Source organism: Talpa europaea (assembly GCF_964194135.1).
Source record: "Talpa europaea genome assembly, chromosome: 10".
Classification (NCBI taxonomy): Eukaryota; Metazoa; Chordata; class Mammalia; order Eulipotyphla; family Talpidae; genus Talpa; species Talpa europaea.
This window is the reverse complement of record NC_140077.1, coordinates 4,546,845-4,559,945: the sequence shown is the minus strand read 5'-3', so window position 1 is coordinate 4,559,945 and position 13,101 is coordinate 4,546,845. Positions and strand designations below refer to the sequence as shown.

At 57.9% G+C, this 13,101-nt stretch overlaps 1 protein-coding gene across 1 annotated transcript in view; it reads right to left on the bottom strand.

Annotated features, from left to right (window-relative positions):
* CPXM2 (carboxypeptidase X, M14 family member 2) overlaps positions 1-10,835 on the bottom strand; it is a gene marked incomplete at both ends in the record, with an annotated part of 76,744 nt that extends 65,909 nt beyond the window's left edge. Inside the window, 2 exons of the mRNA XM_084245622.1 lie at positions 2,737-2,835; positions 10,538-10,835. Of these exons, the coding sequence (XP_084101748.1) occupies positions 2,737-2,835; positions 10,538-10,835 (397 nt within the window). The remainder of the gene's footprint in view (positions 1-2,736; positions 2,836-10,537) is intronic.
* Positions 10,836-13,101: the final 2,266 nt, after the last annotated feature.

Here is a 13,101-nt window from a genome sequence, read left to right as displayed (position 1 = left end):
CCAGCGTAGAGGCCTGGCCCTTCCATGCCTGGGTGATCTGAGCCCGGGGACCCGACTGTGCCCTTATCTGTAAGGCTGCGCAAGCTCTGAGGTCTGTTTGCTTCCCCAGGCGCCGGCGGATCAGGCAGAGGACTCTCTTCGGAAAGGGGAGTCAGCCCACCCGGCAAGCCTCCCACGTCCTCCCGCAGCCTCGGAGTCTCTGCACGCTGGTGAGTGGGAGCAGGGGGAGGGGAATGGCTCCTTTGAAAAGCCTCCCAAGACCTCCTCCCGCTTCTCCCCACCCCTCCTTATACCCACCCCACGGAAACAACTGGAAACAACTGCAAGCGACACCACTGAGGTATTCATCGGGGAATCCCCAAAGCCAGTCTCTGAGTGAATGAAATTGCATATGAGTCAATAGCTGTAATCATTGTGTCTGCATCGTCGTGGGAAACTAATATTTTGGTTTTTACACTTTGCTTATATAAAGCCAAAAAATATACACATTTGTTTAAAATGCCATTTCTTTTTGTTAAAGATTTATTTATGCATACAAGAACTGGGGTGTAGGCCACAGATGCAGGGGGTGAGAGGATTCACCAGAGAGAGAGTGGGGAGCTGAACAGGCAGATACACTGAAATGCACTGCTGAGGGGAGCAGTGGGGAGACAGGAGAGGTCTGCTGTGCCGTGGGGGTAGCTCCCTGGCCAGGGATTGAACTCGTGCAGCAGTGGCTGGTGTTAGCTTGATAGCGCTGAGACTCACCCCTCCGCCACCAGGGAGGTCCCAAAATGCCATTTCTTAAATCTCAATCACTTGCTTATTATCTTCATGCATTTTTCTTTATCCAGGGACAACCTACTCTATTACTTACTGCATATTTTTATTTAAAATAAGTCATTTCAATAGATATATGCTGATGTAAAAGAAAGCCTTATGGCTAGAAGATAGCATAGGAAAATATCTTCATGAATGCGGGGTGTGCAAAAAAAAACTTTAAACATGAAAATAAAAAGCACTAAAGAAAATACGAATAATTGGTCTCTCTCAACTTATGAACATCTGTTATTCAACAGACACCATTAGTAGACTGAAGAGGTAAGCCTGGGAGCATGAGAAGATACTCGCTCAGTATGTGTCTGACAAAGGACTCACATCCATAGCATCTTTAAGAAAGGCAAGCAAACAGGGCCTCCCCGGTGGCGCAGCGGTTGAGCGCTGGGTTGCACAGCTGCCCGCGGCCTCTGTGGTGCCGGTTCGATCGCCGGCTGCTCCCCGGCCACCAGAGGAGGGTCCCGCATGGGGCGCAGACCTCTCCTGCCGCCCGCTGCTCCCCTCAGCAGTGTCCTTCGGTCCTTCTGCCTGCTCTGCTCCCCGCTCTGGCTCTGGTGAATTCTCTCACCCTCCCGCGCTTCTACTGTACCCAGTGCATGTATAAATAAATAAATAAATCTTTAAAAAAATAAATAAAATAAAATAGTAACTTTCCCCACCCCTTAAAAAAAAAAGAAAAAAGAAAAGCAAGCAAACAGAAAAGAACAAGATGAACAATGAGCAGAAGACCTGACTAGGCGTTCTCAAAAAAAAGATCCCTACTGGTTATTATTAGTCTTCAGGAAAACGCAAACTAAGGCCACAGGGGCTACCTGCGCACACCCACCAAGAGGAACAGGGTTAAACAGCCACAACCTCCGATGTGATGCGGAAGCAAAGCAGCCGTGCTGGGAGAAATGTCAACTGGTCCAATGAAAAACTCTCCTAGATCACCTGCTAACGATGAGGCCTCCCGGCCGATGAGGCAGCAGTTCCACTTCTAACCGACAGAAACACAGTCCCGCGCGTGCAGCGAGCGTGGGCATCCCAAACCCACCCGTTCCGCGGAGACTCCAAAGCCTGCATCGCAGAGTCGCACACAGCCCCAGGCGCCGGTGCCCCCCCGGGCCAGGGTCCAGGCCTCCGTCTACTCAAAGAGGAAAAGCAACGCTCGTGTGTGAAGGGGCTGCAGGGCTTCCCTGCTGTGGAACTGCTGCTTCAGGCTCGGGTGCGCTGTGCGGCACAGCTGCGATGCTCTGGCGGCGAGCCCGGGTGGACACGCGGCCCCGAGCGTCACGCTGCAGGGAAGCCCGCGGCGCCCTCCGTGACATCGAGCCTGGGACTCGGTTTCTGGGCTCCCATGGCGGCTCAAGAGGGCTCGTCCTAAGTGCAGAGCTGTGAGGCGCTCGGCTCATGTCAGGCGGCTGCACCGTGGCACAGAAATCCAGCACCGGACACTCTTGGGTCCAAATCCCTAGCGTGGCACTGACCGGCCGCGTAACCCTGGGCGGAGGACCCGCACCCTGAGGCTCATTTTCCTCCCCTGCCATCACCATAATTCTATCCCCCGCCCCCACCGCCACCCACCCGTCCCCCTCTGGAGACCCCACGCCTGGCTGGAGATGGGAGAGGCACGCCCCGGGGCGTGGGCAGCCGCGGGGTGCCCCGAGGAAGGAAACGAGTGTCTTCACGGAGGCAGGGGCAGGTCAGGGGAGGCAGCAAGCGCGCAGGGAAATTCAGAGATGCCTGCGGACCCCGGCGAGCCTGCCCGCGTGGCGGAGCGCCCGAAGAGGTGGCGCGAATACTGTCAGCCCCACCCGGGTGGTGAAGAAGAGGCAGAAGGTCCCAGCAGCCCCCCATTCAGAATCTGCAGCCGGCTGCCGTGCAGGGGGCCTGTGGCCCGGGCCAGCAACGGGTGTGGGGGCCAAGGCGCTCACCCACCTTCTCGGACGTCGTCACGGGCCGCGGGGACACTGAGCTCCTCGCTGGCGTCCTTCTCGGAGCTCTTGGCCCTCACACCCTTTCTGTTGCTATTTTTACCTGGAAAAAAAAGAGAGAGAGAGAAGATGCCTTCGCTTCTGCAAATGCCAGAGGCCCCCGAGATGGTGAGAACTCAGCCATCGTCTCCCGCACGGCAGCCGTCTGCCCCCTACACCCGCCTCCCGCCTCCCGGCCCATCACGGCGCCTTGGCCTCCCAGGCGCTCACGGTTAAAGGGAAGTACACACCAGGGAAACCCTAATAACAACAGCACAAGCTACGCTGAGCCTGCAGAACCCTGTGGTGGTACGTTTACACCCCACCTGGGAGGGGGCGGGGGGAGTGACATCACATCTAATTGGTGAAATAGGACTGGAACCCCGACTTCAGACCCCAGAGCTGGAATTCCCACCAGGCTGGCTTCTCCCACCAACTGTCTCCAAGGGTCCGAGGGGGGTGATGATGCTCCCACCAATCACAGCCCACGTAGTCTGCCTGTTCCTGGCCACGCTGGCCTCTCCAGCTGCCTCCTTCCAGGCTTCAGGTCACACTCCTCCCCATCAGAACCTCGTGTGTGCTAGGCCTCCTCCTGGAGTGCCCACCCTTCAACCCACTCTCCATCTAATTAGGTCCTGCTGAACGTGCAAACCTCAGCTCTGGCCTCCTGTCCTTGAGCCGCTTTCCTGGAGTCCCTACATAAGTCAGCGCCTCCTCTGGTGGACTCTGACGGCACCTGTCTCAGGCCAGCTTGCTTCCATGCAGAGCCTGATGCAGGGGTTTGGTGCATGTGATGTACAGTCATCCTTTGCTCAGTGACATTTCAAAAAAAGATGAGCCACATAGACAACGGTGCTCCAAGCCTTCGAATCCACACCGTCTAGGTGTGAGGTAGGTAGGCTGAACAGCTGGGGTTGTGTAATCACACGTTGTGACATCCACATAGTGATGCTATCGCCTCGTGATGCACTTCTCGGAACATAACCCCATTGTTAAGCAATGCGTGACTATGAGGAGGGCTCCAAGGAGAAGGAGGGAGGTCGGTGGGGACAGAGGCTGCATCTGGTTTTGTTCACTTGCTTCCCCCAGAGCCTGGTGTATAATAGGCGGCAGTGAATGAATGAATGAGTCAGTGAATGACCAAACTGACAAACGGGAGGGGCAAGTCTGCGGAGAAAGAGACTTAGTTTGGACTTCAGAAAGAAAGCTGACACACCAGAAGAATTTAGCGGATTGTGCCAATGAATGAAATCACTGCAGAGTGGCAGAGTGTTCTACGTAAGAGAGGGGGTGGGGGGGAGAGAGAGAGAGAAGATTTATCAAGAAAATCTAAAATCTTTAAAAAATCCAAAGGGCACTTTGGCCCCATCCGTAACGCTCTCCTCATTGTGTTCTTGGGAAACGTCGGCTGGGAGTGTCCTTCATTTTTCATCTAAGCTGAAAATTCACAAACTAAGTGTCCCCTTGGGTGAAGGAAGTCAACAGACGAAAACGTTCAGAAAGGCCAGCCGAGGGAGGCTGACCCGGGGCCTGGCACAGCTGACACGGTCTCTGTGTCACCTCGGTGCGGTCCCGTTTGTGTGGGCAGACCTGCCGCTGCCGGGACTTCCCAGGAGCCCTGGCCAAGGAAGGCTCTGCAAGGACTTGGTTGTTCTGCAAAACCTGTGGCCTAACATTGAGATGTCAGAGCCTGATTTGACAGAAAGACAAGATGTTTACATAATATTGGAAGAAAAAGTCAAAGTTCTGGGAAGGAATGTTCCATCCCAACCCTCCCAGAAGCGGGTCATTCACTGCAAGCCTCCCCCTCTGCCAGGACAACCTCTCCAGACCGTCTCAGGGCAACACAGGAGTGAGAGGCAGGAGTTGGAGAGCACAGCCTCACTCACCCCTCACGCTCACCATCTCAGGGCCAGGCCCACATCCCTCCAACCAGGAAAAGGCCCCTGCTCTGGGGAACCCGTAAAAGCCCAGATGCGGAGCAGATGTGCAGCCACTCGAGAGTTTGACTCCAGGCAGGACCTCCGTGTGGGAACAGAATCCCTCCCCGAGGCCGTGCAGGCACGTGCTGGCACCTTCTCCGGGGACGCCGACCCAACTGCAGGCTCCACTATGGCCCTCACCACCGGGGGTCCTCCGTGGCCCCTTCACTTCTCGGAGCCCCTTCCCTGGTCAACAAAACAAGGGGACGAAGGATCTGCCTCCATGGACGTCACGGGGAGAAAGAAACTATCTGTGTCCGAGCTTAGGGCTGGGGCCACAGCATCACCTCTTCTTCGGGGATGCGGTTCCCTGCTCTGTCCCAGGTGCGCCCCGACTCACAGCATTTTCACAGGTCACGACACTGGCTCTCGGCCACTCCCTACTGAGGCTGGGGGCTCGCACGGCGGGGACCTCCTCAGCGGGGACCAAGGCTGGAAGGCAAGAGGAGACCTTCCCCAGGCCGCTCAGAGCCGGAGGCGGCACAGCGGAGACTGGCGCCAGGTCCAGGCCCTCCCCGCCCCTTCCTCTCCTGCAGCCGGCGAGGCAACATATGGCGCGTGCAGATGCAAGAAGGAAGCAAAGCAGAAAGCGCGCACAGGAGCCAGAATCGAATCAACATCTCCCTCTGGGCTGCGTGACAAAACTGAATTCCTTAAAAGTAGCAAACTGAATTGCCAACGAGGCCACATGTTCTATTCTGGTCTATGGCGATAAATAGAACGCTTCTGGGCTGATAGGAAACTATTTTCTCCTGTCTATACAAGACGCTGACAGTAGCCACCCCCCACAAACTGGAAAATCCTGGGCTGCATATTTCCATTTTCCCCAGGAAATTCCAGCCCAACGGCATCTGAGTGCCGCGGGGAGGACTTGGCCCAGGCGCTGGGCTCCCCCTGCCTCTGCCTGAGGAACCGCATGAGGAGGAGGACACGGCAGGTGCTGGGGCCCCGGGAGGCGCAGCCCTGTGGCCTCGGGACAGAGGATCAGGGCAGCACACAGAGAGGGGCCTGCACAGGAGGCTGGGATGCAGGCACCACCCACTGAGAGACCTGCCTTAAGGAGGCATAGGGCCCTGGGGAAACAGAAGACTGTTTTGGGGAACCCAGCCTCCAATCCAGCTTCTCCCTACTGGGGGTTTCTGCAACCAGGGGCACAAACTGGGGGAGCAGCAGGAAGTTGACTTTGGAAAGAGAGGGGGTGTCATACAAAGCTGCTTGTTGCTGTATGTGGAACAATCTTTGTTTTGTTTTGTTTTGTGAACCGCCCCCTGCCCCAGAATTCTGTTGGGAGTTTATCTGCACAAAACACGCTGGACATAACCCTTCAAGTGAACATGCGATGTCACAACGGAAAGATTTCTTTCTGCTCGCTCAGGTGTGCCTACAGCAATGCCTTGCTTTTAAAATATGCGCTGAAATATTCACAAAACGTGTTCTTCATGCTCCCACACCAGCTTTGCCCCAGAGAAGACGTTTCTACGCAGAGGCCAGACGCCCAGAGACTCGCGAGTGAGACCTGAAAGTCAGCGTTTTCCACCCAGCGGCTGCTGAGCCACAGAAAGGGCTTTGTCTGAGGCCACATGCTCGGAGCCAACGCTTTGGTTACCTCCCCCGAGGCTGGGGCACGACGCAGCACAAACCCAACTCCATCCCTCTCGGCTCCTCGCAGACAGACAAACAAGCCTGGCTCGAAGCCCACGCTGCAAATTCCCAGGCTCAGGGCTGGGGACCAGGCTGGGGACGCGATGGCCCATGCCACATGCCAGCAGAAGGCGGCAGCAGGCAGACCAACCTGCAGGACCCCGGCAGCTTGAGGTCTTCCTCTGCCCCAAGGCACAAAGGAGGAGGAAGGGGCTCTTGAAAGACCCCATTTAGCATCATGCTTATTAACATGTTTCTTCTTAGCACCCTGGGGAGGGAAAAGGCAAGTGGCAGAGTCCCTGTCTACAGCCTTCTTCCATTTTATTCTCTTAAAAGAGCGTGGCCATAAACCAAGATCATTGATTTGGAGATGACGTGCAAAGCAAGTACACCCCAAATCCACTCACCCCGGTCCCAGATTGTGGGGGTGTTTTCATCCTGAGACAACGAAAACTGCAACCTCAGACTCACCCTCTGAGTCCCAAAGCATTGCGGCTGCAGGGACCTGGAAACCACTGAGTTAGGCTCGAGACCACCAAATGACAGGACTAGAGAGACTCAGGTTGTCAGAGCCTCTGAGGAAGAATATTCGAGCAATTGGGAGCCATTCCATGGAGGGGCAGCCTGAGAGGCGTGAGCAGAGCCCACTGCCAGACTCTGCAGTCAGCAATGACTTTGTGGGCAGTGACTACTTTGCTTTTTTCAAGTCCTGAAATTCTTAAGGGGTGTTCACATGAGGACCTCAGGAAATGTAGGGTTCCATGTTCTGCATCCTGGTGGTAGTGGCAGATCCACAAATCTACACATGTAATAAAACTGCAGAGAATTACACACATGTGTGCACATGCACATATACATGAGTGCATGTGAAAACTGGTGAAATGTGGGCACGCAGTCCAGTTAATGATAATGGGCCAGTGTCAGCGTCCTGGTTGGGGACTATACGTGCCAGTGACTCTCAACCCACTGGGGACATTTCTGATCGTGACAATCACAGGAGGGGACCACTGGCATCTGAGGGGTAGGGGACAGGAGTGCTGCCAAACTCCCTGCAGTGCCCAGGACAAACCCCCACACACCCACACACACAATGGACCTAAATGCCAATAATGCCAAGGCCAAGAAACCCCATGCTATGCTTCAAGAAAACATTCTCCATAGGAAGTCACTGCAAATTGTTATTTGCAATTTCCTGTAAGTCTATAATAATTTAAAATAAAAACTTAAAAAATAATTTTTTATGATTTCACACCCTGCTCAGAACGTCAGGGCAGAGCCAGCACATGACATGAAGGGCACATTTCTGGGGTGGCATGAGAGACCAGGGAGGGTCACAGCCATGCTCACACCAACATCAACTCCCCAGTGCCCCAGCTCCTTAAGGAAAGCTGCCGTGGGATCGGGACACAATCCCTCCTGGAAACACATCTCCCTTCCTGCTGCGCAGAGCCTACCCTTCACCTAAGGCACAGACTCTCTAGAAAATATTTTACCATCTGCAAGACAGAGCGCACGAGAGGCTTCTGGACTGGTTACACCTGCTTTTGCAGACACTGATCTCTACCTCTCACCCCTCGCTCCCGTCGTGGGGCCTAGATCCAGATGCGGGTCAATAGTACCGGCAGCATCACCCCGGGACACTCACAGGAAACACACCAGCCGCGCTGCCCTGATCCTTGCTCTAGAAAACCCTCCCTGAGCCATGACGAGTCTGATCTGGGCCCAGCCCAGAGAGGGCTTCCGTGACACCGTGAGCTGCGGCTTAGGTGGGGAAAGCTGCTGCTCACACCGCCCTGGACCCTCCTGCTGGAAATCATCCTCCACCCAGTCTCCCCACACAGGGCCCGGGGTAGAGGATTCCACTGACCAAGCACAGAAAAGAAGAGGGGGACAGGCCAGTAGCTGAAATTATGTGCTAACTGTCTCTCTTGGCTTGCCCAGTTTGGGGGGACCCTACAAAGTCCCCCACAGTTCACTGGAAATGCATGCTGAGACCACGCAGGCCTGGGGAAGGCACCGGGAGCCTCAAAGATGAGCTTCAGGTGGTTTCCAGTTTGGGGATCAGAGATCCCGCTCTCAGCACATCAGCTGACTTTCTCAAAGTCCCCAACTTCTGTGTGGCCCAAAGGGCGTGGGAGGGGCGGCTGTCCTGCTCTGTCTCCCCAGGGCCTCACCCGGCCCCCATAGCAGGGGGCAGTTCACAGCAGGGCCAGCGCCTGCTGACACAACAGAAGCCTTTGCTGAAAAACTCCTCATGCGACAAGTGACAAGGTCAGGCGAGGGAGCCTCTCACCTCATCTCCCCGTTTGCAGATGAAGCCCCTGCACCAGGAAGCTGAGCCCTGAGCCCCAGACCTGGGTGCTCACTGCAGTGTCAGACTCTAAGTCTGGGGCTTCTTTCCTGTCCCCACCCCTACAGGCCCCAGTAAATATCAGAGCCTCACATGCGTGTCTCCTACCCTCCCCATCATGCCCACACGAAGCCAACCCCACAGCAGATACTAAAGGAGAAAAACATGAGCAAATTTGATTCCAACAAGGGCTGGTCCTAAAAGCACAGGAAGGGGGCTTTCAAATCTCCCCAAGCCAGCGAGGGCTGCTGAACAAGTTGCTTTTACTGTCAGAACCTCAGGTTCCCTGTCTATTAGAAATGACAAGAACCAATTGTCTTCGGAGCCACCAAGGAGCCACCAAGGAGCCACCGAGGAACTAGAGGTGTCGTCAGCTGCTAAGGGAGCACAGCAGACAGTGTACAGACTCCGGCCTCTCCCTCCCCACTCCTGCTAAAACACCTCTGGGAATCTGAATGCTCATAATCCCCAGGCAATGCCAGAAATTCTGGATGGTTCTGTGCAGGGGGATAGGACTCACAGAACTCCTTGCCCATTCGTGGAGTTGCCCCCACAATGAAACCCAGCAGGGTCTCCCCCACACACACATCCCGAAAAGCCCACAAGCAGACGCCCTGGCCACACTCTGCTGAGCTCTGCCCCCACCCCACCCCCTCCCGTTCAGCAGCAGTTGCTCTGTAGTTCACCAGCAATTCAACCCAACAAAGGCGATGCCCCCAGGCCAGAGCTGTGGGCGGTGCCACCTGCAGGATCTCCTTTCAAGGAAGGCCACCGCCAGGCCAGAGAACCTGCCCAGCACCCGCTGACTCCCTGTGTTAAAAGACTAGGAACTTGGGCCTCCCCGGTGACGCAGCGGTTGAGCGCTGGGTTGCGAAGCTGCCCGAAGCCTCTACAGTGCCGGTTTGATCCCCAGCAGCTCCCAGGCCACTGGAGGAGGGTCCCACATGGCGCGCAGACCTCTCCTGCCGCCCGCTGCTCCCCTCAGCAGTGTACTTCGGTCCTTCTGCCTGCTCTGCTCCCCGCTCTGGCTCTGGTGAATCCTCTCACCCTCCCGCGCTTCTGACTGTACCCAGTGCTTGTATCAATAAATAACTAAATCTTTAAAAAAAAAAAAAAAAGACTAGGAACTTCGGCGCTGGAACTGGAGGGAAGAACATCTGGAACAATGAAGAGAAACCCCCGCCCCGCCTCCACAAGGAGTGTGGTCCCCAAATGGAAGCCCCTTCTGCTGGGCAGGACCGATGGGAAGTGGGTCTGAGGTGAGAGAGGTGGAGCAGCACCCCAGGCTGCCAGGTCTCCCCCGCAGTTCACCGCCCCCCTGGAAGCCAGAGGCCAAGTCTGGGTAGAGGCTTGGGGTGGAGACTGAGCCCAAGATGGGCAGAGGACTCAAGGGGCCCCAGAAAGCAGGAGGGAGGGGCTGAGAGAGGCCGCTGGCTGATGAGGGGCCCTGCCGGGCCTCCCGCTGTGCCCAAGCAGGCCAGGCTTTCCCTTGGAAATTCACTCCCCGAAGAAAACGCCCTGCAGGAAGAATCGAGAAGTGGGCAGAGGAGAAAGCGCATCTGGGCAGAAAGTTTCTTTGCCCAGTTAATCACTTGGGACGGGAGGGACCCCGCTCCCCAAGCAGCTTCCCCAGTGCGGAGGCTGGGGGAGGACCCGGGCCTGCAGGAGGCAGGGGGTGCCATGGAGGCTCTGGGGGCTCTCTCACCCCAAACCCGTGGGCAGAGAAGCTTGAGTCCCTCTGGCTGCGAGGCTCGCGCCAGACACTCTGGGGCCGCCGGGCAGCAGGGACTTACCTGGCGGCGGCGTCTCCAGAGCCACCTCCTCCCGCCGGGCAGCCTTCCTGGGCTTGGCAGCTTTCTGGGGCGGCGGGCGCGGCGCGCGCTCCTGCTCCCCGGCCCCGGCGCGCAGCGGCGGCGAGAGGGGCTCGGGCTGCGGCCCCCCCGGGCCCGCGTGCTGGGGCCCCCGGCTCCAGAGCCCCTGCACGGAGTAGTCGGGGTCCTCGAAGGCTGCGCCCTGGGCCCCGACCCCGACCAGGGCCACCGGCAGGAGCGCGAGGGCCAGCGCCAGCGCGGCGGTGCCCTCGCGGGCCATGCCCTCGCCGTGCCCGGGCAGGCGCCGACGCCGGGCGGGCGGGCGAGACGCGGGCGGCGGGGCAGGGGCGCGGGCGGCGGCGGCCGGTGGCGCCTGGACCCGCCAGCCAGCGGGGCTGGGCTGGGCCGGGCCGGGCCGGGCCGGGCCAGGGGCGGGCAGGGCGCGCCTAGGCGCGGGGCGGGCGCAGGGGGACCGCCCCGCCCCCGCCCCTCCCTTCCCCGCGCCCCGACCCGAGGCGACCGGCCCGGGCAGGTGTGGGGGCCCCTCGCGGCCCATCCACTCCCGGATTCCTCTCTCCCTGGGAGCTGCGCCCTGGGCGCCTGCTGGGGAGAGCCTAGAAGTTTCCGCACAGAAGGAAACTGCAGGCCCTTGGTCCCCGCTTCGCAGGATGGAGAAATGTGACCCGGAGAGGAGAGAGGAGTCACCTGAGGTCCCAGGGCGGATTCCAGCCTGGAAGGCTGCCTCTTGCCTCTCAGGAACCCCCAGACCTGCGGCTCCACCGGCCTGCAAACCTGGCACTCAAGTTGACTATGATCCTAGATCAGGGGAGAGCTGGGAGCTTCCTGAGCTAGAGTTCCCCGGGGACAGGTGGGATGCTCCTGGGGGAGCCCGCCGGGGAGGGTGACTGTTGGAAGGCAGAGAGGTGGACTTCCAGGGCTGCATCCTGACACCCACCCGCTGGGCCCTGGGGCCAGGCAGGCACAGCTCACAAAGGCCCCCCTCCCTGGAAGGTTGCAGGCTTCAGGCTGGGGTGCTGGGGAAGGTGAGGGGACCGGCTTGCTGTGGCTGCCGCACCAGACGGCCACACGCCCAGTGTCCTGTGTGTCAGCAGCTGTGCAGTTAGGGGTGCGACACCGCCACCAGGAGACACCCGCAGCACCTCTGGGAGGAATCTGCTTCCAGCTGGGGTGTGGGGGGTACTGTGTGGGCGCCCCCATGGCAAAGTTGAGGTCACCTTCACACCTGCTCAGCCTCAGCCAGTCAGGGGGCCGGGTCCTCCTGAGCCTCTTGTGCTTTCCCAGGAAGTCCAGTGGCCATTCTCTGGTGCTTGGTGGAGGGTGTTGAACCTCAACTCTGGCTTCACAGCCCTCTGGCACCCGGTCTACCACACTGCTCCTCCTTCCAGCCAGAGACAGTTCTCTCCGCTGTAGGCTCCTGTGAGTAGGTGGGACAGCCAGAAAATGCCCGCCTCCCTTCTCTTCCCATGGCAACGCCACCACACCACCTTGAAACCTAACCTACCCACGGGCCCCAGGGGCCAGGGAGGGGTGTCTTTGAGGCCCGTGTCCCTCCCACAGGGACAGACTCACCTGAGCACCCGGGTTGAGCTGTTGCCTTGCCCCTCCAGGATGACACTGAGCTGATGGGGGCTGCTGGGAGAAGGCTCCCCACTTCCCTAGAATCACTTCTTTGAGCCCACACAGCAGGCAGGGCCTGGGCCAGGACAGTTGCCCCCATTTGCCACCTGGCATTTACTCATTGTCCCCACACAGGACACCTGGCCAGGCCATCCTTGGACAGAGCTCCTGGGCACAGGCCAGAGCAGAAGGGCCAGAGAGCAAGGAAGGGTTGCAGATTGAGGCCGGGCCCATCCATGTCCGAGGAGCAGAAGCTTTGTATCTTGCTGTGAGTCCTCCAGGACGTTTGCCCAGGGCCAGCCCCCTTCTCTCTGTCCCCCACTGTCCAAGCAGGCCTGGGAGGGCTGTCCATGACCTCCTCTGGATCCCTGCCCATCCTTCTCCACGAGTGTCCCCAGGGATCACGGGTTCTTTTATCTGAAGCCAGGAACTCCAGACAGCAAAGCAGCAGCGAATGAGACCCCAGGAGGCCCAGCCAGCTGTATGAGGCACAACCCAGAGAAGCACATGGCTTCCTGGCCAAAGGGACCTCAGAGTTCCAGCAGAGACCCCAGTGCTTACTGGCCATGCAGATGCCCAAGCTACACCCCAGACCTTTAGAACCTCCTAATTGCGGGGTGAGGAGAATTGAACATGTCTGTGACACCCCTCAAATAACTCAAACTGTTAAAGCCAAGACTAACCTTCTCCCTCCTAGTTAAAGAGGAGGAAACCAAGACCCAGACTCACTCAAGATACACAGCAAACAAGTGAGAGGCAGAACCAAACCCTGCTCTCCTGCCTCTACCCAGCTGCTCCAGGCAGTAAGAGTCGCGATAGCCCCAAATCCATCTGCTCCTTAAGCATTTTCTTTCCTGGCACCTCTTCGGTAAATACAACAGCACACACCTCTTTTGCCAGGAATGGTA